The sequence below is a fragment of the Rhinoraja longicauda genome, chromosome 4 (genome assembly GCF_053455715.1).
Source record: "Rhinoraja longicauda isolate Sanriku21f chromosome 4, sRhiLon1.1, whole genome shotgun sequence".
NCBI classification, from domain to species: Eukaryota; Metazoa; Chordata; class Chondrichthyes; order Rajiformes; family Arhynchobatidae; genus Rhinoraja; species Rhinoraja longicauda.
This window is the reverse complement of record NC_135956.1, coordinates 30,750,487-30,776,509: the sequence shown is the minus strand read 5'-3', so window position 1 is coordinate 30,776,509 and position 26,023 is coordinate 30,750,487. Positions and strand designations below refer to the sequence as shown.

Genomic DNA, 26,023 nt, shown 5'->3' with positions numbered 1-26,023 from the left:
CAAAAATAAACCAAAAAACAATGATTTATGCTTTGTCAAGTGTATGCTCAAAACCCAGTCCCAATTTTTTGTGGTGTTGGCATGAGGGAAACGTTACTGTCATTCTTCATTGGGCGGCAGAGTCTCGGAGCAATAGAGTTGTGCCTTAAGGCGCCAGAGACCCGCGTTCGATCCTGACTATGGGTTCTGTCTGTATGGAGTTTGCCATTCTCCATGTGACTGCGTGGGTTTTCTCTAGGTGTTCCAGTTTCCCCCTACACTCCAAAGACTTACAGGTTTGTAGGTTAATTGGCTTTGATTAAAAATTGTAAATTGTTCCTAGGTGTAGGATACTATTGATGTACAGGGTGGTCGCTGGTCGAACAACGTTTGTTCTATATCTTTCTACATCACTGTCTATACCTCTTGTTCCCTTTCCCTTGACTAGTCTGAAGAAGGGTCTTGATGCAAAATATCACCCATTCCTTCTCTCCAGAGATGCTGCCTGTCCCGCTGAGTTACTCCAGCATTTTTGGTCTATTATAGATGAAGAATGCTTTTCTTGGAAGTTAACCTTTTAACCTGAAGAACTTTGAAGGCTATCTCTTGCTGAGGTACAAACTTCCATAAATACCACATATTAACCTGTCCATATTACCATTCTGTATGTGTGAATCTAGTTAAACTGTTCAAATTTGGGAGTCATCTCAAATTAGCATTTTATAAATGGGACACCCTACAGCTGCTGGCATCAATGGTAGAGGGTATGAATGTTAGACTAGTTGATGGGGTGCCGATCAAGCAGGCACCTTTATCCTGGGTGGTGTAGAGCTTCTTGTGAGTTGCTAGAGCAGTAAACAATATTATCGGGAGCGGTATGGAATTTGGAACTCATCAGTGCTTCTAGATGGCCGGAAAGCTCGTTTCTCCTGTTCTGTAATGTTCGGAAAGAATTGGGCAAGTGGATGGGTGTGTTACAAACCAAACAATGCCATGGAGGAGAAGAGGCGGGATGTGTGTGGAGTACGAGGGCCGGAGACGGGGCGGTTGGGCGGTGACTGGGCGGTTGGTCCGAGCAGCCTCGCCAACACATTATAACCACGGCGTTTGGGGAGTGGCGCGCTCAACACAGCGCCCCTCAGTGGGATGCCAATTTCAAGCATTTAACTTGCAAGCATTTATTGCGTGGCCCTCGAAAGTGCGGGGCCCGTAGCAAATGCTACTTTTGCTACTATGTTAATCCAGCATTGCCTAGTGTATAAGTGTGATAACATATAACCAGTGTGAATGGTTTAATTTAGCTCTAGTTTAGTTTAGAGATACAGTGTGGAAGCAGGCCCTACAGCCCACCGAGTCACCCATATACTAGTGCTATCCTACACACCCAGGACAATTTATAGAACCTGCAAACCTGCACGGAGCACCTAAAGGGAGAACGTACAAACTCCATATAGATAACGCCCGCAGTAAGGATTAAAGCCAGGTCTCTGGCTCAGTAAGGCAACAACTCTACCGCTGTGCCACTGTGCTGACCATTTATCAATGGTTGCCATGGACTCAGTGAGCCTGCTTCCTTGCTATATCCTTCAATTCAAATCAAAATTCAATCTAGTCTGTGGGTTATACCCGTTATATTGAAATCTCTATCAACTATTCCCTTTTGCACTTTTATGATTAACAAACTAAAAGTGAAGCATTAACCAGATTTTTGAAAGTGGTTTGTATTGGAAAGAGCTAGAAGAATCAACTTCTACCTTCTTTGAATTTTGGGTGAGTACAACCTTCCTCGAAATCACATTCTAAACATAAACACCTTATCCTTTGGGAAACATCTTGAGAACGTTAACTTTACTTCTAGACCCTGATGTCACCTGTCGCAGCTGAATTATTTGTTGCATTGCATGGAAGTAATGGCCCTTATCAGGTAAAGGAAACTGAAAAGAAATAGAAGGAGGAGACATTGTGTGCTAAAGGGGCCATGGGTGGAGTATGACTCACTGAATAAAATGCCCTAAGCTAAAGTTCCAGTGCCACAGAGCGCAAAGGTGGGACATAATGATGGTGTTCACGATCACAAGGGATACGGTAAAGGAATACTCTCCATACCATCTGGTCAACAAAACCTCTGTGATGATCAACCATATGCAACGATCTGCTAGTGGCAGTTCAGGTCACAGTTGCGCTCAACCTTTCAACAAGTAGACTTGATAAAGCACCCACAGGGATATCTCAGGAATCAGCTGTTGTCCTGGTCATTGCATCACTGAGCAGGTCATTCAGCTCCTCTTTCACTATATATTCACCTGGGATCATCTGTACGGTCTGAGAAAATCCTCCAGCAAACAGACCCGCCGTCTGGCCCACTGAGTTACTCCACAACCCTGTGTCCTTGTCTCAATAGACAATAGACAATAGACAATAGGTGCAGGAGTAGGCCATTCAGCCCTTCGAGCCAGCACCGCCATTCAATGCGATCATGGCTGATCACTCTCAATCAGTACCCCGTTCCTGCCTTCTCCCCATACCCCCTCACTCCGCTATCCTTAAGAGCTCTATCCAGCTCTCTCTTGAAAGCATCCAACGAACTGGCCTCCACTGCCTTCTGAGGCAGAGAATTCCACACCTTCACCACCCTCTGACTGAAAAAGTTCTTCCTCATCTCCGTTCTAAATGGCCTACCCCTTATTCTTAAACTGTGGCCCCTTGTTCTGGACTCCCCCAACATTGGGAACATGTTTCCTGCCTCTAATGTGTCCAATTCCCTAATTATCTTATATGTTTCAATAAGATCCCCCCTCATCCTTCTAAATTCCAGTGTATACAAGCCCAATCGCTCCAGCCTTTCAACATACGACAGTCCCACCATTCCGGGAATTAACCTAGTGAACCTACGCTGCACGCCCTCCATAGCAAGAATATCCTTCCTCAAATTTGGAGACCAAAACTGCACACAGTACTCCAGGTGCGGTCTCACCAGGGCCCGGTACAACTGTAGAAGGACCTCTTTGCTCCTATACTCAACTCCTCTTGTTATGAAGGCCAACATTCCATTGGCTTTCTTCACTGCCTGCTGTACCTGCATGCTTCCTTTCATTGACTGATGCACTAGGACACCCAGATCTCGTTGAACTCCTCCTCCTCCTAACTTGACACCATTCAGATAATAATCTGCCTTTCTATTCTTACTTCCAAAGTGAATAACCTCACACTTATCTACATTAAACTGCATCTGCCATGTATCCGCCCACTCACACAACCTGTCCAAGTCACCCTGCAGCCTTATTGCATCTTCCTCACAATTCACACTACCCCCCAGCTTAGTATCATCTGCAAATTTGCTAATGGTACTTTTAATCCCTTCGTCTAAGTCATTAATGTATATCGTAAATAGCTGGGGTCCCAGCACCGAACCTTGCGGTACCCCACTGGTCACTGCCTGCCATTCCGAAAGGGACCCATTTATCCCCACTCTTTGCTTTCTGTCTGTCAACCAATTTTCTATCCATGTCAGTACCCTACCCCCAATACCATGCGCCCTAATTTTGCCCACTAATCTCCTATGTGGGACCTTGTCAAAAGCTTTCTGAAAGTCGAGGTACACCACATCCACTGACTCTCCCCTGTCAATTTTCCTAGTTACATCCTCAAAAAATTCCAGTAGATTTGTCAAGCATGATTTCCCCTTCGTAAATCCATGCTGACTTGGAATGATCCTGTTACTGCTATCCAAATGCTCAGCAATTTCGTCTTTTATAATTGACTCCAGCATCTTCCCCACCACTGATGTCAGACTAACTGGTCTATAATTGCCCGTTTTCTCTCTCCCTCCTTTCTTAAAAAGTGGGATAACATTTGCTATCCTCCAATCCACAGGAACTGATCCTGAATCTATAGAACATTGAAAAATGATCTCCAATGCTTCCACTATTTCTAGAGCCACCTCCTTAAGTACCCTGGGATGCAGACCATCAGGCCCTGGGGATTTATCAGCCTTCAGTCCCATCAGTCTACCCAAAACCATTTCCTGCCTAATGTGGATTTCCTTCAGTTCCTCCATCACCCTAGGTTCTCCGGCCACTAGAACATTTGGGAGATTGTGTGTATCTTCCTCAGTGAAGACAGATCCAAAGTAACGGTTTAACTCGTCTGCCATTTCTTTGTTCCCCATAATAAATTCCCCTGCTTCTGTCTTCAAGGGACCCGCATTTGCCTTGACTATTTTTTTCCTCTTCACGTACCTAAAAAAACTTTTGCTATCCTCCTTTATATTATTGGCTAGTTTACCCTCGTACCTCATCTTTTCTCCCCGTATTGCCTTTTTAGTTAACTTTTGTTGCTCTTTAAAAGAGTCCCAATCCTCTGTCTTCCCACTCTTCTTTGCTATGTTATACTTCCTCTCCTTAATGTTTATGCTGTCCCTGACTTCCCTTGTCAGCCACAGGTGTCTCTTACTCCCCTTAGAGTCTTTCCACCTCTTTAGAATAAATTGATCCTGCAACCTCTGCATTATTCCCAGGAATACCTGCCATTGCTGTTCTACTGTCTTCCCTGCTAGGGCCTCCTTCCAGTCAATTTTGGCCAGCATTACTCTGCAAATTGGAACATTACTGCACTCAAGTGTATGTACCCACAGAGATGCATGCAACGAGGATGGGATGGAAAATAAAATCAAGTGACCAAAAGTAACAAAGTTGTCAATTGCATCAAAAAAACGGAATGGTTATGGCAGTAGAGCAAGTCACAATAACCTCAGTGTAGAGATGGTATTGGTATTGGTTTATTAATGGGAACAAGAAAGGGCAAGGCATGGTTATTGTAGAGTATAAACTTGTTAACTGTTAAAGCAAAAACAGGATACAATGGCAGCTCTGATCCAACTTTACTCTTGTGGAAACCTTAATGTTCATGATAAAATACAACTCCTTCAGTTCTTACATAAAATATATGAAATGCTTTTCAGGGTAAACAACATTGTTGAAAATGAGGGCAAGGACAAAACTGTGACTGCTCAAAAAAGAAGCCAGATGAGAGCATTAAAAATGCTATAGGGACAGCCCAACACATATGTCACTGAGCAGACTTCCTGGTGTCATGCAAGGCAAAAGGTGTTTCATTTCATAAAAAAAGTAGAGTGATTATAGAATCACTTTAATCCAGATCACAGATTGTTGTAAACTTCGGAACAGAAGCCAATGGTCAGGTACGACCCGGAAGCTAAGTCTAAGTCATGTGTGTGAGTTTAGCATGAAAAGAATCGGAATGATGGGGAAGTCTGCCACCACTCAATATAGAAAAGCCAGTTTAGACAGTGAGATAATTCAACTGATAAAGAAAGAGCACACAGCCTCAGTGTGCAAGACCAGATCTAGGATGACAGGCCAGAATACCGTCTGCCAGGTACATTTTTAATGCAAGAGCAACATTTGGACCAGAAAGCCATGGGGGATAAGCTTGTGCAATATTGAAGCAAATGGGCAAGTTGAAGAGCAAATATAAATATTACATACACCAATAATAGAAAATGGAGTGATTTTAAAATTAGCGTAAGTTTATGATAGGTAAGGGAATACAAATATTGATAAAGATACCGACTGTGAAAAGTATGTACCTCTGGGTAAAGTTATTAGGAATCTGTCTAAGTGACTTTATAACACATTGTCACTTAATTTAAATACAATTCCAAGCAAGTCACTGAAATCCCTCGGTGTGATGCAGTATTGAGCTTCCTATAATGTTCAACAGGGAAGCTGCCAATTGTAGTGGTTGATTATCTTTGAACTAAGTCTATAAGGAAAGGACTGGCCCAAAGAATTAAAGGAAGTGTCTATAAAAAAACATTCTTCCAATTTTTAATTCTTTGAGCAATATGCAAGTGTGTTCAAAGAGTCACGTATTGACATTAAGGTGAATAAAGCCTTAAATCCCACAAAAAAGCCAATACGGTATGTAGAAACAAGAAACTGCAGATACTGGATTATACCAAAGATAGACACAAAGTGCTGGAGTAATTCAACGGGTCAGGCTACACCTCTGGAGAAAAAGGTTACGTGATGTTTTGGGTCATAGAGTCATAGTCATAGAGTTATACAGTGTGGAAACAGGCCCTTCAGCCCAACTTGCCCACACCGACCAACATGTCCCAGCTACACTAGTCCCACCTGCCTGCGTTTGGTCCATATCCCTCCAAACCTGTCCTATCCATGTACCTGTCTAACTGTTTCTTAAACATTGGGATAGTCCCAGCCTCCTCTGGCAGCTTGTTCTGCACACCCACCACCCTTCATGTGACAACGTTACCCCTCAGATTCCTATTAAATCTTTTCCTCTTTACCTTAAACCTATGTCCTCTGGTCCTCAATGCACCTCTTCTGGGCAAGAGACTGTGCATCTACTGGATCTATTCCTCTCATGATATTATATACCTCGATAAGGTGTGCTCCAAGGAATAGAGTTCCAGCCTACTCAACCTCTACCTGTAGCTCAGACCCTCTAGCCCTGGCAACATCCTTGTAATTTTTTTCTGTACCCTTTCAAGCTTGACAATATCTTTCCTATAACATGGTGCCCAGAACTGGGCGGCACGGTGGCGCAGTGGTAGAGTTGCTGCCTTACAGCGAATGCAGCGCCTGAGACTCAGGTTCGATCCTGACTACGGGCGCCGTCTGTACGGAGTTTGTACGTTCTCCCCGTGACCTGCGTGGGTTTTCTCCGAGATCTTCGGTTTCCTCCCACACTCCAAAATCGTACAGGTATGTAGGTTAATTGACTGGGTAAAAATGTAAAGATTGTCCCTAGTGTGTGTAGGATAGTGTTAATGTGCGGGGATCGCTGGGCGACGCGGACTCGGTGGGCCGAAAGGCCTGTTTCCGCGCTGTATCTCTAAATCTAAAAACAAAAATCTAAATCTAAACATGACCTCCCAACTTCTATACTCAATACTCTGATTGATGAAGGCCAATGTGGGACCTTTCTTCAAACTGAAAGTAGATGAGGAGGGGAGAAAAGACCAGGAACAATCGGGGCCAGCCACAAATGACCTCAGGCAGGGTGGTGCCTTGTAAGTACATTGTTGGCTATGGGAAGGTGTGATCTCAAGAGGAAAACAATGTGGAGAATTGTGGAACTGGTGAAATGGCTAGGGTGGAGTAAGGTGGGAGGGGGAAGGGGAGGGGAGTAAGTAGGTTACTTAAAATTAGAGAATTAATTGTTCAATGGTATGTTGATCGAAACCCTACAAAGTTAATAGATAGCAATGTCTAAAAATATTGTGAGGCCTAAAGCAACCAAAACTGTTTGACCATGCAGGGATTATAATGTGACCCTCACATAAGCTTGACATTGGAGAGTAATCATGGCTCATAGTTCAGGATCTGTTCAGCAAATTGGCACAGGTCAAAGTGGTCAGCACAGTCCAATATAATGCCAGCTTTTTGTTGAATATCACAGAACATTTCTGCACACCACACCACTGCATCAAATATTGAGTGACTCTTGCAGTTGAGAGAACAGAAGAAATGCAATCTGTGTGGAAGTCTCAGTAGTGAGAATATCCTTGTGCACAATGGCATTATCTACATGTTGAAGCGATCCTGTGAAGCCCCAAGGCATGGAAATGGCGGGGGTGGGGGGTTTATTATGGACAATGGCTGCTACCTTTGAATTTTACACACTAACAAAATGTGACAAAGGAGTGATTGGCAATCATACAGGTGCTTCCCAGGTCACAGTAGGGTTCCATTCTCGTGAACTACTTTAGAATTTACAGATACAGTGCCGAAACAGGCTCTTCGGCCCACCGAGTCCGCGCTGACCAGCGATCACTAACACTATCCTACACACTAGGGCCAATTAATATTTTCACCAAAGCCAACTAACCTACAAACCTGTACGTCTTTGAAGTGTGGGAGGCAACTGAAGCACCCGGAGAAAACCCACATGATCACAGTCAGGACATTAGTGAAGCAGAGGAGATTTTAATGACAATTCAGTAGTTTTGTGTTTAATTATGATTTTTCGTTAAATTCTAGATTTATCTTATTACTTGAATTGAAATTCCCCAGCTTCTATGGTGGGTTTCAACCTGACCGCGGGAGAGGACAGCAGGAGAAGGGAAAAGACATTGTGGCCTTCCATCACAGTGAGGAGAGGACTGGAGGAGACTCACTGTGATGGATGTTTCTTTGATGGATGTTTCTTTGATGGATGTTTCTTTTTTTTTGTGTTTTTGGGGTTGTGTAATTTTAATGCCTATTTAATGCTTTTATTGTTGGACTGTGTTTTGGGGTTTTTTGGGGTTGTGTAATTTTAATGCCTATTTAATGCCTTTATTGTTGGACTGTGGGTGACTGAATTTCGTCCAATATTGGATGACAAATAAAGCTATCTTGAATCTTGAATGTGTCTGAGTTAATGGATATAAAGTCTAGTTGCCAGTTCAGTAACTCAACTGCCATGCCTATCTGTCCTCACTCTATCATTTGTTTGCTTTACTAAGCTTTACTAAGCAGCAATATAAAAACATTTGCTGACATTAAACTGTCAATGAGTTTGGAATATTGCTACTGGGGAAATACAAAGCAGCTGAAGTCAGCAGAGTTTTTGATGTCGGGGAGTGAAAGCGTGAACTAGGTCTTTTAATAGCTGGTTTCCCCAGTGAGGTCCTACATGGTTTTGAAAGGTTCAGGGTGAGGAAATGTTGACGTTTGTATTTTGCATCAATGCAATGTGTTTTATTTGCACTTGCTGTGGGCATGTAGAAAATATGTCTCTTTTTGTGAGTGCTACCCCATGACAATTAGTGCACTCAGCAGGTAAGTTTCTATACATCCTGGGTACCTTTTTGAGGCAACAGTGGGCTAATTTGTATCTGAAAATAGATGTGACAGTCTAGTTTCTTGGTCATGGGATTTAATTTTAAGAAGTTGAAACATTGGTGGGAGAGTCTAGGACTAGAGGTCATAGCCTCAGAATTAAAGGACGTTCTTTTAGGAAGGAGATGAGGAGAGATTTATTTAGTCAGAGAGTGGTGAATCTGTGGAATTCTTTGCCACGGAAGACTGTGGAGGCCAAGTCAGTGGATATTTTTAAGGCAGAGATAGATAGATTCTTGATTAGTACTGGTGTCAGAGGTTATGGAGAGAAGGCAGGAGAATGGGGTTAGGAGGGAGAGATAGATCGGCCATGATTGAATGGCAGAGTAGACTTGATGTGCCGAAAGGCATAATTCTACTCCTATTCCTTATGACTTTATTAGTCTTTGAAGGGGTAGAAAGAGTAGACCCATCCACTGGTTGCTCTACTTCTAGTTTAATCATTCTAACCATATAATTTGCAATATTCAGTCATCCATCCCCCACCATGACAGCAGCTCCCATGAACGGACAGCCAAACAATCCTTCACCTCCACCACCTTATCTGAATTTTGGATTCAGTTAGAGCAATCATTCTATTACATTGCAAATAGAGAAAGCTCCATTCATGCAGTGCCTCCCATTTCTTGGGAGTATCGTTCACATAAAAAGATATTAGTGCAGATAGGTCACATGAATGGTGAAAGAGATGGATTTCAAGAAGGGCTTTAATGGCAGAGTGGTAGTAAAATGGAGAGGTTTTGAAAGGGAATTTTTGAGCTTTGTAGTTGAATCCAGGGAACAGATAAAACCAGGGATGTCAAAGATGCACTAAACAGAGGATCACAAGTAATTAAAAGCATTATCGGGCTAGAGAATCTTCAGAGGTAGGGAATGACAGGAAAGACTTAGTTTAGTTTAGAGATACAGTGCAGAAAGAGGTCCTTCATCCGCACCGACCAGCAATCCCTGCACACTAACACGATCCTACACACAGGGACAATTTATTTTTATACAAGCTAATTAATCTACAAGCCTGTACGTCTTTGGAGTGTGGGAGGAAACCAAAGATCTCAGAGAAAACCCTACATGGTCACGGGGAGAAGGTACAAACTCCGTACTGGCAGCAGCCGCAGTTGAGATCGAACCCGGGTCTCTGGCGCTGAAGTGCTGTAAAGCAGCAACTCTACCGCTGCACCACCATGCCGCCAAATTTGAGAATTTCAAAATTGAATCATTGCTTAACTCAGAGCTCAAGCCAAATTACATGCATATAGGTGATGAGTGATTTAGACCACAGGTGACCATAGGTCTACCCTCTTCCTTCAGGTAAGAGATAAAGAAGTGTGAAAAAGCACACCTCCAGATTCAGGGATAGTTTCTTCCCAGCAGTTAACAGGCAACTAAATTATCCTACCAACGACTAGAGAGCAGGCGTGAACTACTGTCTACCTCACTGGAGACCCTCACACTACCTTTAATCGGACTTCAATGGACTTTATCTTGCGCTAAACGTTAGTCTCTTTATCATGCATCTGTACGCCGTGGATGGCTCGATTGTAATTATGTATAGTATTTCCGCTGACTGGTTAGCATGTTACAAAAGGTCTTCACTGTACCTCGAGTTTACAGAGGGTGGAGTGAGGAAGGCAGGCCAGGAGTGCATTGGAATGGTCAAGCCAAAGGTTTGATGCGGTTTCAGGAGCAGATAAGTTGAAGCAGCAGTAAAAGTAGGTTATGTAACGTAGTAATGTTATGTGGGTGGAAATCTTAACAAAGGCATGAATTTATGGTCTATAACTCGTTTTGGTGTCAAGTATGACAACAAAGTGAAAAATATCTGGTTTAATTTCAGACCGGGAGCAAGGATGGTGATCGTGGCTTGGGAACATAGATTCACACTGAGGGCTGTGGATTAAGTTTTCATCAACTGGCCTTAATATATCAAGCACAAAACATCATCGAATTTGATCATTATTCACAAATTTATTGTTAGCATCTTGTATATCCTTTCTAATGCAGGCATAAAATAGAATTTATTTCTTTGCAATCAATTAATGGGAACAAAAGCACACATGTTTACAGTGCAATGATGCAAGCCCAAACTAATTGTGTTTGGCATTGACAAGTTAATTCCGTTTTTCATTTTATCACCCTTTTCCTATTAAAGGCTAGATAATACTAGCTGCCTCCAACACATGACTGTTGACAATAATATAATTTGCCAGAAGATAACTGGGCATTTTATTTACTTTAATGCAAAAAAATGTGACAACTTACCACCACAATATAGCGAGGTCTGTATTGAATTGTTCCAAACAGTCCCAGAATGATAACAATTATATGAAGGAAGTTGGCCAGTATGGGTGCCCACTGGTAACCCAGAAAGTCAAAGATCTGTCTCTCCAATGCTGCCAGCTATGAAAAAAGACAACAAAAAATGCTTTTTAGAAGTTAATTATACACCACAACTCAAATTATGATTGGCATCTACAAATGCAATTGACTCAAGCTTAAAATACCAGATATTTTCAATCGAAATAAAAGCTCAAAAGGCATAAAATATAAATTTCTATGAAAATTCCCTTTAGGATCTCGTGAATTAATCAGAAACACTCTTGCATCTAGCTTTCAGGGCAATCTAGGTTTCAAGCATCTACGCCAGTTTTCAGAAGCTGACAGGGCCAATAGAGTGGTGCAGTGGGTTGAGCTGCTGCCTCACAGCACCAGAGACCCAGATACGATCCTGATCTCGGATGCTGTCTGTGTGAAGTTTTCACGTTCTCCCTGTGACCGTGTGCCAGTTTCATCACATAACCCGAAGACATGCTGGTTTGTCAATTAATTGGTCTCTGTAAATTGTCCCAGATGTGTCGGGAGTGGATGCAAAAGTGGGAAAACATAGAACTAGTGTTAACAGGTGATCGATGGTCGGTGTTGACTTGGTGCGCTGAAGGACTTGTTTCAACGTTGTATCTTTCAATCAATCATTATAGGGGAAGCAGACCCAGCTCAACAAAACTGCAACTTCTGAGAAACAATCGTTTCATGGCAGACTTTTTACTGCCAAATGAGCAGGCTTAAACACATTGATTTTTTTTAAAGTTATTGCTTTTCACAATCACAATCACAATAATACTTTATTAGCCAAGTATGTTTTGTAACATACGAGGAACTTCATTTGCCATACAGTCATCATAACTATAAAATGCACCAGGACACACAAAATATATTTTAACATGAACATCCTCCACAGTGACTCCTCCACATTCCTCACTGTGATGGAAGGCGAAAATAAAAGTTCAATCTCTCCCTTCTTTGTGAGAAAATATTGTTAGAAATGCTGTTGATTACTTTGGTTTATGCACATTGTACACAAGGCACAAGCAGATGGTGACAACTCGGTGGGGGAAGGATAAAGACTAATCAATTTCTTTAAGGAACGGGGATTCCCCTCTCTCCAAGATGAGGTGTTCCATACCAGGCCATCCGAGATGCCCTCATTCTTTAGGGAAAAGGGGTTCCCTTCTCCCATCATAGATGAGGCTCTCATTTATGTCTCCTCAGTGCTCCGCCCTTGCTCCCCCTCCCCCTCCCCATAGTTGCAACAGAGACAGAGTCCCCCTAGTCCTTACCTTCCACCCCATCAGCCGTCGCATACAACACATAATCCTCTGAAATTTCTGCCACCTCCAACGGGATCCCACCACTAGCCACATTTTCCCATCTCCACCCCTTTCTGCATTCCACAGAGACCATTCCCTCCGCAACACCCTGGTTAACTCATCCCTTCTCACCCAAATGACCCCTCCCCAGGCACCTTCCCCAGCAACTGCAAAAGATGCAACATCTGTCCCTATACCTCCTCCCTCAACTCTGTCCAGGGACCCCGACAATCCTTTCAGGTTAGGCAGAGGTTCATTTGCACCTCCTCCAACCTCATCTACTGTATCCGTCTAATACATCGGTGATTCCAAACGTAGACTGGGCGATCTTTTCGTGGAATACCTTCACTCAGCCTGCCTGAAGCTTCCTGACCTCCCGGTTGCCGGACACTTTAATTCTCGTTCCCATTCCTACACAGACCTTTCTTGTCCTAGGTCTCCTCCATTGTCAGAGTGAGGCTAAACACAAATTGGAGGAACAGCATCTCATATTTCGCTTGGGCAACTTACAGCCCAGTGGTATGAATAGTAATTTCTCTCACTTCAGGTAGCCCTGGCATTCCCTATCTCTCTATCCCTCCCCCACCCAAGTCATGCTAGCTTCTCATTTTCACCCTATAAACAGCTAACAATGGCCTGTTTCCTTGATCATCATTACTTTTTTGCATATCTTTTATTCATTGGTCTTGATCTCTCCACATAATCATCAATATCTCTCGTTTCCCTTATCCCTAACCAGTATGAAGAAGGGTCTGGACCCGAAACGTCACCCATTCCTTCTTTCCAGAGATGCTGCCTGTCCCACTGAGTTACTCCAACTTTTTATGTCAATTCTTGGTTTAAACCAACATCTCCAGTTCCTTCCTACACTTTACATTTACCTGATTTATTCATCTCATGATTTTGTACACAGCAGGGAAAATGTAAAATAAAAGTAGTTTAGTTTAGTTTAGTTTAGTTTACAGTTTAGTTTAGAGATAAAGCACGGAACCAGGCCCTTTGGCCCACCGAGTCCATGCCGACCAGCAATCCCTGCACACTAATGCTATCCTATGCACACTAGAGACAATTTCCAATTATACCAAGCCATTTAACCTACAAACCTGTACACTTTTGGAATGTGAGAGGAAACCGGAGCTCCCGGAGAAAATCCCCGCAGGTAACGGGGAGAACGTACAAACTCCGTACAGACCGGTGATCAGGTGTAATTTAGCAGCTCTACTGCTGCACCACCATGCCACTCCAGATAGTTCTGGTCATGATCCAGTGGCTGTACGGTGATGCAGCCAGTAGAGCTGCAGTCTCATAGCTCCTGAAACCGGATCCAATCCTACTGTCCGGTGCAGTCTTTGTGGAGTTTGTGTGTTCTGCCCGTTTCCAAATGCCTTTCCCAAGGATGCTCTGGTTTCCTCTCCCATCCCCCAAAATGCCAGGCTATTTAGCCACTTTAAATTGCCCCTACAGTGTAATGAGTTGTAGAATCTGGGGAGTTTATGGGAGTATGGAGAGAATAAAATGGATACGACTAGCCTAATAATGGATGCTTGAGGATTAGTGGGGACTCCTTGGGTCCCTCTCTCTTTAATTTATGCTACAAAGTGTGTATTTGTGGACCTGATAGTAATGCTTTCTCACAGTTCCCCTAACCAGATTTTATCAGAGTTAAGTTCTTTCTTGGTGGGCTACTGAGCATAAAGGAGCAAAGAGGTATTTGTCCCTGTGCTACAGAGTTTTTAATTTCAGTGAAAAGGACAATGGGAAAGATAATGCTTCACTAACTGATTATATCCAGCAATCAATAGTTCTTATATTCATTCACAGGGCACCGGCACCGAATGCAAGGCCAGCATTTAACATCCATTTTAATTAGACTCCAGCAGATAGTGGCGAGCTCGTCTGTAATACAACTGAATGTCTTACCAGAAGGCTTGGTTAGGTGTAAACTACATTGTGCAGGAAGGAACTGCAGATGCTGGGTTACACCAAAGATAGACACAAAATGTTGGAGTAACTCAGTGGGACAGGCAGCATCTCTGTAAACTACATTGTATTTTACACTGTAATTATACCGAACAACACTGTGATAATTACACAGTAAATATCAATGTAAACTACAATGTTGTAGGTTTGGAGTAACATGTGGAGTTACAGCATAGATAATGACAGCAGACGTCCCTCCCAAGGCCACGCTGTTTCGGGTTGGGCCCCTTCTTCAAATATCATCTGCCAATTTCCCTCCACAGATGTTATGTTGTCTGACCTGCTGAGTTCATTCAATAGTTTTGTTTTGTTGAGGAAAAGGCATCCTGTTTGCTCTGAAGACTCAAACAACCTGCACCAACCTGCACCAACCTGCACCAACCTGCACCAACCTGCACCAACCTGCACCAACCTGCACCAACCTGCACCAACCTGCACCAACCTGCACCAACCTGCACCAACCTGCACCAACCTGCACCAACCTGCACCAAGCAACTCGAAGCACATTCTGCAGAATCCTCCAAAATGGCAGTATAAGCTAACCAATGTTAGCATACTCTTCCAGGCCAACATCCCCAACATTGAGGTTCTGATAATGGAGATGAAGAACCTCAATGCAAATTATCATCAACATCAAGGTTCTTAACCAGCTCTTAACACCAATCTCTTGACACTTATACTTCCTTTGAATGCTTCAAAAGAGCATGTCCCCTACAACTCTCACCAACTCCTACAGATGCGCCGTAGAAAGCATTTTATCGGGATGCATCACATCATGGTTTGGGAACAGCTCCATCCAACTCCGCAAAAAAATTGCAGAGAATTGTCACGCAGCCCAGTCCATCACACAAACCAACCTCCCTTCCATTGATTCCATTTACATTTCTCGCTGCCTCGGCAAGGCCACCAACATAATCAAGAATGAGTTTCACTCCCTCTTCTCCCCTCTCCCATTAGGCAAGAGGTATAGAAGTGTGAAAACGCACACCTCCAGATTCGGGGGCAGTTTCTTCCCAGCTGTTATCAGGCAACTGAACCATTCTATCATCAACTGGAGAGTGATCCTGAGCTAGTAATCTACCACATTGAAGGCTCTCGGACTAACTTTAATCCGGCTTTACTGGCCTTTATCTTGCACTAAACGTTTTTCTCCTTACCATGTGTCTGTACACCGTGGATGGCTCGATTATGATCATTTATTATCTTTCTGCCGACTGGTTAGCATGCGACAAAAGCTACACCTCAGTACCCCGGTACACGTGACGATAAACTAAACTAAATAAGCTAAATGAGCACTCAAATGGAAACTCCAACATTGCAAATGATTTCCAGCTGAACTCAGAAAACACTCAAGGACATTGTCAAAGTCTCCTTGAAAAATATAACAAGCACATCAGTGTGTGGAAATTTGTCACCTATGACTCCTCAAATTGCAGAGGGAAGGGAGCGTCCATGAAGACACCAAATGCTTTGAGCTCATGTGCAAACAGTAGAAGGAGTGGGCATTCACCTGAAAATACATTTACTTGCCCACATCACCTACCCCTTGTCCCACCTGTGACAGGCACTGGGGTCCCACACAGACTAATCAGTCTCCTCAGAACCAAAGAACTGGAGTGGAAATAAGTCATCCTCAGCCCTGAGGGACTGCCTACAGAGAGAAGAAATGAGCAAGCGTGACAAATATCTTACTTGTTTTTCCCTGGAGACTGAGAAACTATAAATAAATTAAGTGAGATCCATGCAGGAAAAAATGAATTTTTGAAATAAATTGAAATGAAATAAAAATATAATACTTTCAAATTGTATGTGCTGGTGGTTATCTTCCGAGCGTATCTTCCGAGTGGCAGTCAAATTTAGTGTAGTGATGATGAAGCTAATATTTTATTATGCCCAGGGTTAACTCTAATGGAATTCCTTCGTATTCCTCTGCTCTCACTTGCAAATAAAGCTAGGTACTTTGAAAAATATGTCATTGCAGGGAGAGTGATTTACAGCGTATGACCATGTTTTATATTCAGTACTGAATGCTACATCAATTCCAGATTTTTATAGCCACTGTTACAAACATAAACACTAAAAATAAATAGCTTCAATGACCCAGGAGCCAAACCACAATTCCAACCACACTGACTGGCAATCATCAACAGGCCAACATTAAATTGGTTTAATTTTCAAAATGGGAGCAAAGACAAATTCCTGTCAAGAGACTGTCAATTTCTTACTTTCTTTGATACGTATCTTGACAAGACAAGAAAACAAAAAGGCTCCAACTGAAAGCTAGCTTTCAAATGGCTGGTTGCCATTTAATCTTTTTAATAGTGCACCACTGCGGGCTTCAAATCCTGAAATAGTCTGCTCTGAGAGTCTTGATCAGATTCAGACTTGCTGGCAGCTCAGGAGAGTTAATGCTGCTAAAGATTGATTACAAAAAAGACATGTCCAGCATCTCATTTTTTTTCTCCTTGTATTAATTTCAATTTAACAGCTTGAGCACTGAGTACAGTTCTGCATACCACAAACACTGTAACAGGAAAAATGTGACTGCACTGGAGAAGGTGCAGAGAATATTTACGAGGATATTACCAGGATTGCAAAATTTAAGGTCTGAGGAAAGATGGGCCAAGCTTAAGTTGTTTTCTTTGAAAATGGGAGGCAAATGAAAGATTTAATCGAGGTCAAATATGATGAACCTACATAGTGTAGAGGAAGAGACCAAATGATTTCTGCATCCACAATTTTCTTTGATTTTATTGGGATTGGAATCCTGAAAATGGAATTTCGAAGGTTATGCCTGACTTATATTCCTTTGAATATAAAATATGATCTCGTGCTCTCTTATGGAAGCCTCTTTTCAAAGCTGAAGTATCCTTGCTCATGTAAAATCTCCTTCAAACCCATCCCATCAATTTTAGTTATGACTATTCTAGCTCTTTTTTTATATAATTTTAAATTTCAACTTTGAGATATGGGCATTGGTGGCATGGCCAGCATTCATTACATATCTCCAAATCCCTCACAATTTCCAAAACAGACTTTTCTCGGATGTTATGTCGAGCTGTGATGCACCATTGAAAAGATTAGACCATGTAACCATTGAACTGGCCATTGAAAGCCATCTTTCACCTGGATCCTAATTTGTCTTCAACTGCTGACAAGATTTATCTCCAGATTTTAAAGCCAGTGTCAATAAGAGTACTGCAATATATTTCGAAGGCACAGGGAGGCGAACCTGCAAGTGTTGATACCCCTCACTGTTCCTATTGCACTTACCCTTCCTGGTGGCAGAGATTGCTGGTTTGGGAGGTACTATTTCAAGAACCAAGAAGAGAAGCTGCAGTGCATTTTATAGAGGGTGCACTCTGCCACTAGTGGAGGCAATGAATTGTTAGGGTGATGGATGAGGTGCAATAAAGTGAGCTGCTTTGTCCTGGATGGTTTTGAATTTCCTGAAGGCTGTTCAAGCTGCACATTCAGGCCCATGGACGGTATTCCATCACACTCCTCACTTGTGCCTTATGGATGGTGATGCCTCTTTGGGAAGTCAGGGGGTGAGTCACTCATTGAAAGATACGCAATCTCCAACCAGCATTTTGTAGCCACAGTATTTATGTTGCTGGTCCAGTGGGTTTTTAACTAAATGATAATTCCCAGGATATTGATAATCAAGGATTTGGTGATGATAATGCCTTTGAATATCAAGAGTAGATGGGTAGAGTTTCTCTTGTTGGTCAGTGCCTGGTATTACGGTGGCGTGAATATAACTTGCCACATCAATCCATGCCTGTTGATGTTGTCCAGGTCTTGTTACATCCAATCTGAGGCTACTGCATTTCCTGGGGAGATGCAAATGAAATTGAAAACTGTGCAATCTTCAGTGATCACTTTCACTTCTGTCCACATGATGAAAGGAAGGTCATTGATGATGCAGCAGAAGGTGGTTGGGCCTCGGACATGCCTTGAGGAAGCCCTGCTGTGATATCCTGAAACTGCGGTGAGTGATTAATGAGCTGGAGCACCGGAGCACACATGCAAACAGGCCCTTCAGCCCAACGTGTCCATGCTGTCCAAGATGTCCCATCTAAACTATCCTATTTGTTCGCATTTGGCCCACATTCCTCTTCACCTTTCCTATGCGTATATCCGTCCAAATGTCTGTTAAATTAATGATACCCGCCTCAACTACTTTCTCGGGTTGCCTGTTATTCTTGTACCAGGTTTTTATAGACTTCCCAGATTCCCAGTACAGTGGTGGTAAATTGCTGTAACTTCATGCTCTATACCTGGGTTCCATATCCATCATTGTCACACAGCGAAGAACAGGCTGGCGAATTGCCAGCAAGTTTGGTGCGACTGTGTTTATTAGGGAATCTTGAGCCTTCTGGCATTCCCCTGCAAAATCTTACCCATCTAATAAATTATTCATTGCACCAAATATCATAGTTGATCTTTATGCCTTGATAACAGCTTGTGACAGTAACACAAAATGATATTATTCACTTGCCAAGGTTGGCTGCCTGCCACTCATATCTATGTGTGACAGCTGGGTTCTATTTTGTCAGTTCTCAGTAGATCAAAGGATTAAAAGCTGCATTTGTATGGCACCTTTAATTATAGCCCAAAGGGCTTTCCAGGCAACAAAGTACAGCTGAGGTGCAGTTACTGTTGCCGATTCACACATCGCAATGATCCGTAAACAAGTATAAGAATAACTAAATTTCGGTTTTGGCAACGTTGAGTGGATATTGTTTTCTTTGAAATATTGATTTATTTTACATGAATCCAATAGAATAAACAGCCTCTTGTTTTAATACCTCACCTGAAAGACGCCACCTGTAATAGTGCAGCACTCCCTAATAATTTCAACAGAATGTCAACTTCAGTGTTAAGTCAGCAGGAAAAGACTACAACACACAGCTTTTTGACTCACTGGCAAGAATGCTACCTACAGAGCCAAAGGTGAAACCAAGGTGGAGTTGCAGAAGAGATTCCACCGCTGCATGTAAGGAAGGCTAATAGAAAGCCATTGGTATCCAATTTACAACTTTGTAAACAATGCCCCATTCTAACACAGCACCAATAGACTCATAAATGACTTTTCTAACAAATGGGAAAATGGGCATATCCAGCTACATAACGAATGTGAAGAGGCAAAGAAATGCAATAGAAGGATATGGACCATGTGCAGGCAGATAGGAGTTGGTCTTGACATCATGGTCGGTGTAGACATTGTGGGCTAAAGGGCTGGTCCTGTGCTGTACTGTTCTATGTTCAATGTTCTATTTTATGAGGAGTTAGTAATTGGAACAATTCTTAACAAGGACCAATTTTTTCAAGCAGCTGACAGATGCTAGCACTAATTGCAGCTGGACATTTGCATTATACTGAGACAACTTGTCACTGAAAACAGTTTTTGACAAAATACATTTTGCCGCATGGCAAGTATACACCAGCTGGATGAAATTCAAGGATTCTATTTGTCATTTCACACAGTATTATACTGCAAAGGGCACCTTCAAACATGGGCAATTTTCTGAGTCAAATCTACTTTGCTGGAGGATGCAGGTGAAAATCATGTTTACTTTGATGCAAAGTTAAGCACTCAGTAAATGACAAGCCTTATCTATCCCATATTAAAAACTGAGAACACGAGATTATTGCTGCAAGAATACAGAACATAGGAAGTAGGAGAAATGACTTATCATTAGCTTCATCTTTTTGAAGAGTGATTTATATAAATTATATACCTCACTTATTCAAAGAACATTAGACAACAAGAATAAGTTTTCAAAACTATGAATTCTAAAGCAAAGTTGTTTACAATACATCTGAAGCACTCTAAGATATGCCTTTATGGATTGTTTTGCATTGTTAATCATTTTAAGTACTTATTTTTTTGTCATAGGTAGTTTTACCAATTTATCTGAGGTGGCATTACCTGCAGGATTTCAATCACTATTTCAATGGAATAGGTAAATAACTAAAGGTTTGAAATAATTAACTCCTCATAATGTTAGCAAAAATAATAGCCCAGAATTTGCAATGAGAATAATGGAGTTCATCTGACAGCAACAGTACAGACAATGCAGTTCTATACAAAAATCCAGAAATTGTTGCTATTTGATTCCCACCTGTTCTACAGCTATACTGCTGCTGTCTTCATTCATAGGAAAAGCAGTGAATTGACAAAACAGCAACGTTTTGATATTTTTCTATTGAAGATGTTTGCCTACACATTCATCCTTGGGTAGCAACATTAAATGTGCTATGCCACAGCATCAATGAGTTGACTTGTTCTTTGAAATTCATTCCCTAGTCTTCAATATGAATTTAGAAGTTCTGACTAGGGATAAATTTGATTTGTTTATTGACATGTAACAGAGCAATTACAGTATATGTATATATAATAATTTTTTTTTTTAATGATTTCTCTCGTCCAAGAGAACTAAATTTGTGTAGTTGTGTCTAAAGAAGGGTCTCGACCCGAAACGTCACCCATTCCTTCTCTCCTGAGATGCTGCCTGACCTGTTGAGTTACTCCAGCATTTTGTGTATAAATACCTTCGATTTGTACCAGCATCTGCAGTTATTTTCCTACAAACTTGTGTAGTTTGTCATTCCATCACAATATAATTGAAAATGTTATTCGCTTTAAGATGCCAAAAATATAAGATGCCACAAAACCCACAAGGGGTACCATGATAATTGGCCAACATCAGACTGAAGGGAGTGTCTCCAACCAACAAGTGGAACCGCATTGGGGTAAAGGAGAACTAAACAACTACTGGACAGTCATGAGTCAGGAATATGTGTAGGAAGGAACTGCTGCTGCTGGCTTACACCAATGGCACAAGTTGTTAAACAAAGCACAAGACTACATTTTAATTAAGAAGCATTCCGACACCAAGCAACAAGTGAATTTTTTTGCATCATTAAGTTTCTTGCAAATGTTCTAGGGATTAAAAATACTGAAAAGCACTGTAAATTATAATGATGGAATTGCATTTGCAATGTGTGCATTTGAATAATAGGCAATGGTTCAATGTGTCTACACGTTGCAGAAATTATGCTTTAGTTTCATTGAAATATTATTATCCCGGAATAAAGGTTACATTTTGCTTTGCACATTATAATCAATAAAACAAGCCTGGTTGCTCTTTCAACTCTTCAAAATGATCATATTACAAAGCCTCACTCCATTACACTAGAACTTTCAATACTAGTATATGTAAATCTCAGGGCATTCACATACTCTTATTACCAGTTCTGCAGGAGTCACGCAGTGCAAAATAGGAGGACTCGGATGGAATCAGTTCCAACATAATAGGAAAGGTCAAATGGAAAAAAAGAAAGACAATCGCATAGTGTTTTAACACACTTAAATTGGACAAAATCACTTTGCAACTATTGAAGAAATGTTAATGTGCTGAATCTTCTCACAGTTGGAGAAAAAGTAGCAATAAATTGTGATTCCACAACAAGGTACACCTGAGAACACAGATTCTTATCTGCGCTGGCCAGATTCTTGAAGTGCAGATGGCCCATCTGTAAGATTTGCCAGAACAGAGGCAGCAAAGGTAATGACAAGGCCAGGTGCGCAGCTTGAATGCAAGTCCCCAGGCTCCAGGTGCCTGCTGTCCACACGAACAGCCTTAGATAAATGGATGAGGATACAGTGATGGTGAGGAGCGAGGCCATGGAGAGATCAAAAATACCTGAGAAATTATTAATATTGACATCTTGGTGTTCGATGAGAATTATTTGGATCAAGTTTGTTCTAGCTAACCACCATATTTAAAAGTTTTAGCATAAGCTAATTTATGGATTCTTGACAACCATTAAAGATAATTTAAATTGTAGTCAAATAGCTCGATGTTCAACTAAACAGCTGTTCACGTCATGCCTGGATGTGATTGATATAATAAATATTCTAATCAATTGATATGAAAAAATATTTTAGCAGGCCATTAAAACTGAATGATTTTCGTGATATTTGCAGTGATCCTATTTTGACTGCGTATCGCAAATTAGCAATGGAAGAGGCTCCACAATAATAATCGTCCAATGTAACAGTTCATAATAGTCTAAGATTCAAAGCTTTTAAAATGAACTTCTGAGAATTTAATACCTCTTATTATCTTAGAAGATGTTATGTGCAAGGTATTGTACCATTAGATTTTTGCAGAGTCTTGGTGGCACTTAATTAGCCTGCTTGTAAATAAACCAGACTATTAATCTGACTTTTTCACACCTTGGAATGGCCAGAGAAATAACGCAATATCAATTGTACAGTGATAAACAAAAAATATCACTGCTGCAACACATTATCTCACTTGCGCAATACAGTCCCTTGAGTTAAATATGACAAGTTTCAGTTTATTTGAAATACAGGTATATTTGTAAAAACTGCCTTGTACTCAAATACAGACTATTGAAGAGAAAGGAGGAGGATATATTTTAATGCCTTCAAACTTATTTCTACCAATGTTCTTTTACTGGTGAACGTTAACCCTGTATCTTTCTCCACAAATGCCAACCGATCTATTGAGTATTTTCAGCTCATTCAGGTTTTATTTCATATATCCAGCACCTGCAGTATTAAATGTTTCAACCATCTAGTTAGATTTAGCACAGTTATGGAGAAGGACTAAGATAAGCCAGGAGTAAAAGTTCTAAATATGGAAAGATCATTTGTTACAAAACTGAGCAATGACCGAGGGAAGGTGGATTAAAAATTGCTCCTGGCAGATAAATCAGTGTCAGAACAATGGAGGGCAGTCACTGCCATAGTGGGAGCTCAGGGAAGATGTGTTTCTACAAAGGAAAAGTGTGGGCTTCCAACTCTAAAACCTGGTGGGTGCAAGTCAAGAGGATAAAGAAAGTTTGGGGGTGAAAGTAAAGAAGAAATTAAGAAGGCGAGGATATGAGAAAACATGGCAAGATAAATCTAGAAAAATGCAGATAAAGAAGAAAACTAAATTAATATAAATTCTGAAGCCTCAAGTAAGATGATAAAGAATAGGTTATTTAGAATAAATGCATAGAAAGATCACCCATTGTCATAATCATAGAGTTATACAGCGTGGAAACAGGACTTTTGGCCCAATTTGTCCACGATAACCAACGTGCCCCATCTACACTAGTCCCACCTGACCGCACGAGGCCCATAACCCTCTAAACCTATCCTATCTATCTACTTGTCCAAAATGTCTCTTAAACATTAAGATAGTACCTGCCTCAACTACCTCCTCCGGCAGCTTGTTCCATGTACTCACCCACTTTGTGTAAAATAATTACCCCTTAGTTTCCTTATAAATCAATCCCCCCTCACCTTAAACGTACGTCCTCTGGTTGCTGTAGTAATTAAGTCTTTATACAGAAAACGTTAATAGTAGTATTGCAGAAAATAGCAGTAGATTCAAACAATTGGCTCACCATATTAGCAACGATGAAGACAACCATCGATCTAATCTGAGACTCTCAGACACAGCTGAGCTACTGAAAATTCAGATGATGCAGAAGTTACTTTAGAGGCAATATTCGCTAATGGTAAGTCACCAGGCACAAGTGACCTGCACTCCAGATAAGGAGCAATGTTGAGTCTGGTATTTTTCTCTTTGCACTTTTGTACTTGTGTATGACGTGATTGTATTGGTGCATTGTAAGATTTGACTGGATAGCATGCAAACAAAGCTTTTCACTGTTTCTTGGTACGTGTGACAATAATAAACCAATACCTAAACCAACTTTGACGTTAATGATTACAAGTGTTGGGCAATGTCTATTCAGACAAAAGATTCAGACATGGACTTTAATGGATAGGACAGATGGATATGTAGGATGAAACAACTTATACACTTATAGGTCTGTTTGAAAGCATAAGCTAAGTGTCAAGTTTCATGGAGTTTTCCAACATCTAAGGATTGTACAGTGGCACAGAAAGTAGAACTGCAGCCTCATGACTAGAGACCTGGGGTCGACCCTCATCTAGTGTGTTATCTGTGCGGAGGTTGCACATTCTCCCTGTCACTGTGTGGGGTTCCTCCAGGTGCTCCAATTTCCTCCCACATCGCAAAGACTTGCGGGTTTGTAGGTTCATTGGCGCTGTAACTTGCCACTAGTGTAGGGAATGGATGTGAATCGATGGTTAGTATGGACTCGGTGGGCCAAATGGCCTATTTCCAGGCTGAATCTTCAATCAATCCATCAGTCAGTCAATCAATCTAACTTGCACATAGCACTTTGAGTACTTTACACCTGGAGCCCATCTTTTTCAGCACGGAAATGTGGCATTGCTTTACTGGATCCTTTGGTTGATGGTTGACGTTTCAACAATCATTGTAGCCTATACAGAAGATTATTCCCTGCAGTGAAACCTCCGACTGCTACCCTCATGCTTCTGGATGCCGCTAGTCAAATGCACTAAATTCAGAGACTGATTGCAAAACTGTAATTTCTGTGCTAATTTACAACCTTGAGGTATCTTTTCCTCTGCATAAATGTTAGATTATTTATAGACTAAAACTCATCATTCCTTTGTCAGCATATTCTGGCCCAATAATTGATTTAATTTGGACTTCATGTTTGTTTCTGGTTCCAATCAAAATACTCAAACTCCTATTCATTTGGTTATTCCGTTATTGCACTGTACATGCTGGTGTATTTGACAAAAGCTAATCCAAATCTACTTCAATAACGTGTCGTCACTGAAAGGCTATTTCTTCATCAAGCAGAGCAAAACACAAGAGTCCATTATTAACCTTGACACCACAGCTGCTGGTTTGTCATGGCTAATTTCCTCTCCTCATACAACCCCAATTAAGCATTGAGCTAATTAATTAACATGCCTTAAAAGGATAAACATTGATTATAATACTTTGCATTCAAAACTTTCATGAAAACATTGGATGCAATGATCAGACAAAGGAGATATTGCAATAATCGAGCAAACAGAATCATTCAGAACACTGGGGTGGGGGGTTAGGTTTTGACATTATGCAATAGTGTAAAAAAAAGCTGTTAGAAGCTATTATGCATTTTATATTTTAACAAAAAATCTAAATCCGTCGCTGTGAAAATTAGTGGGATGAATGCCGGTGGATTGTTCTGCTCAATAGTACATTTGCTTTAACAGTGGAATTTCACTGTTAATGAAAACTGTTATAAAACATTACTCTTACATGCTGCCAGAAAATGTCCTTAAATACTTTCAAAGGAACAATAAAGTAGCATTATATTTCATTATTAAAAAAAGTTCCAAAATATTTTCAACTTTCTTCCTGGATGCAGGGAATGAAGGGATATGGATCATGTGCAGGCGGATGAGATTAGTTTATCTTGACATCATCTTCAGCACAGACACTATGGGCCGAAGAGTCTGTTCTTCTTTCCTCACCCTCAATGCTAGATTGTGGGTCAAGGGCTCCAAACGTATTTTGATTATTTTAGATATTTGACCATTTTTCATTTTCATGTCTCTTTGGGAGATTAGATGTTGTCTCGTTGGGTGATGAGATATTGAGAGTCATTTGCATCACTGTAAAATCAGGC

The 26,023-nt window shown here is 41.3% G+C and overlaps 1 protein-coding gene across 3 annotated transcripts in view; it reads right to left on the bottom strand.

The window, feature by feature from the left end:
- Positions 1 to 26,023, bottom strand: part of LOC144592672 (sodium/potassium-transporting ATPase subunit beta-1-interacting protein 3) — a 369,074-nt gene that overhangs the window by 178,077 nt on the left and 164,974 nt on the right. For all 3 annotated transcript variants that reach the window (XM_078397460.1, XM_078397459.1, XM_078397461.1), the window contains exon 2: positions 11,109 to 11,246. In XM_078397460.1, the coding sequence (XP_078253586.1) occupies positions 11,109 to 11,246 (138 nt within the window). The remainder of the gene's footprint in view (positions 1 to 11,108; positions 11,247 to 26,023) is intronic.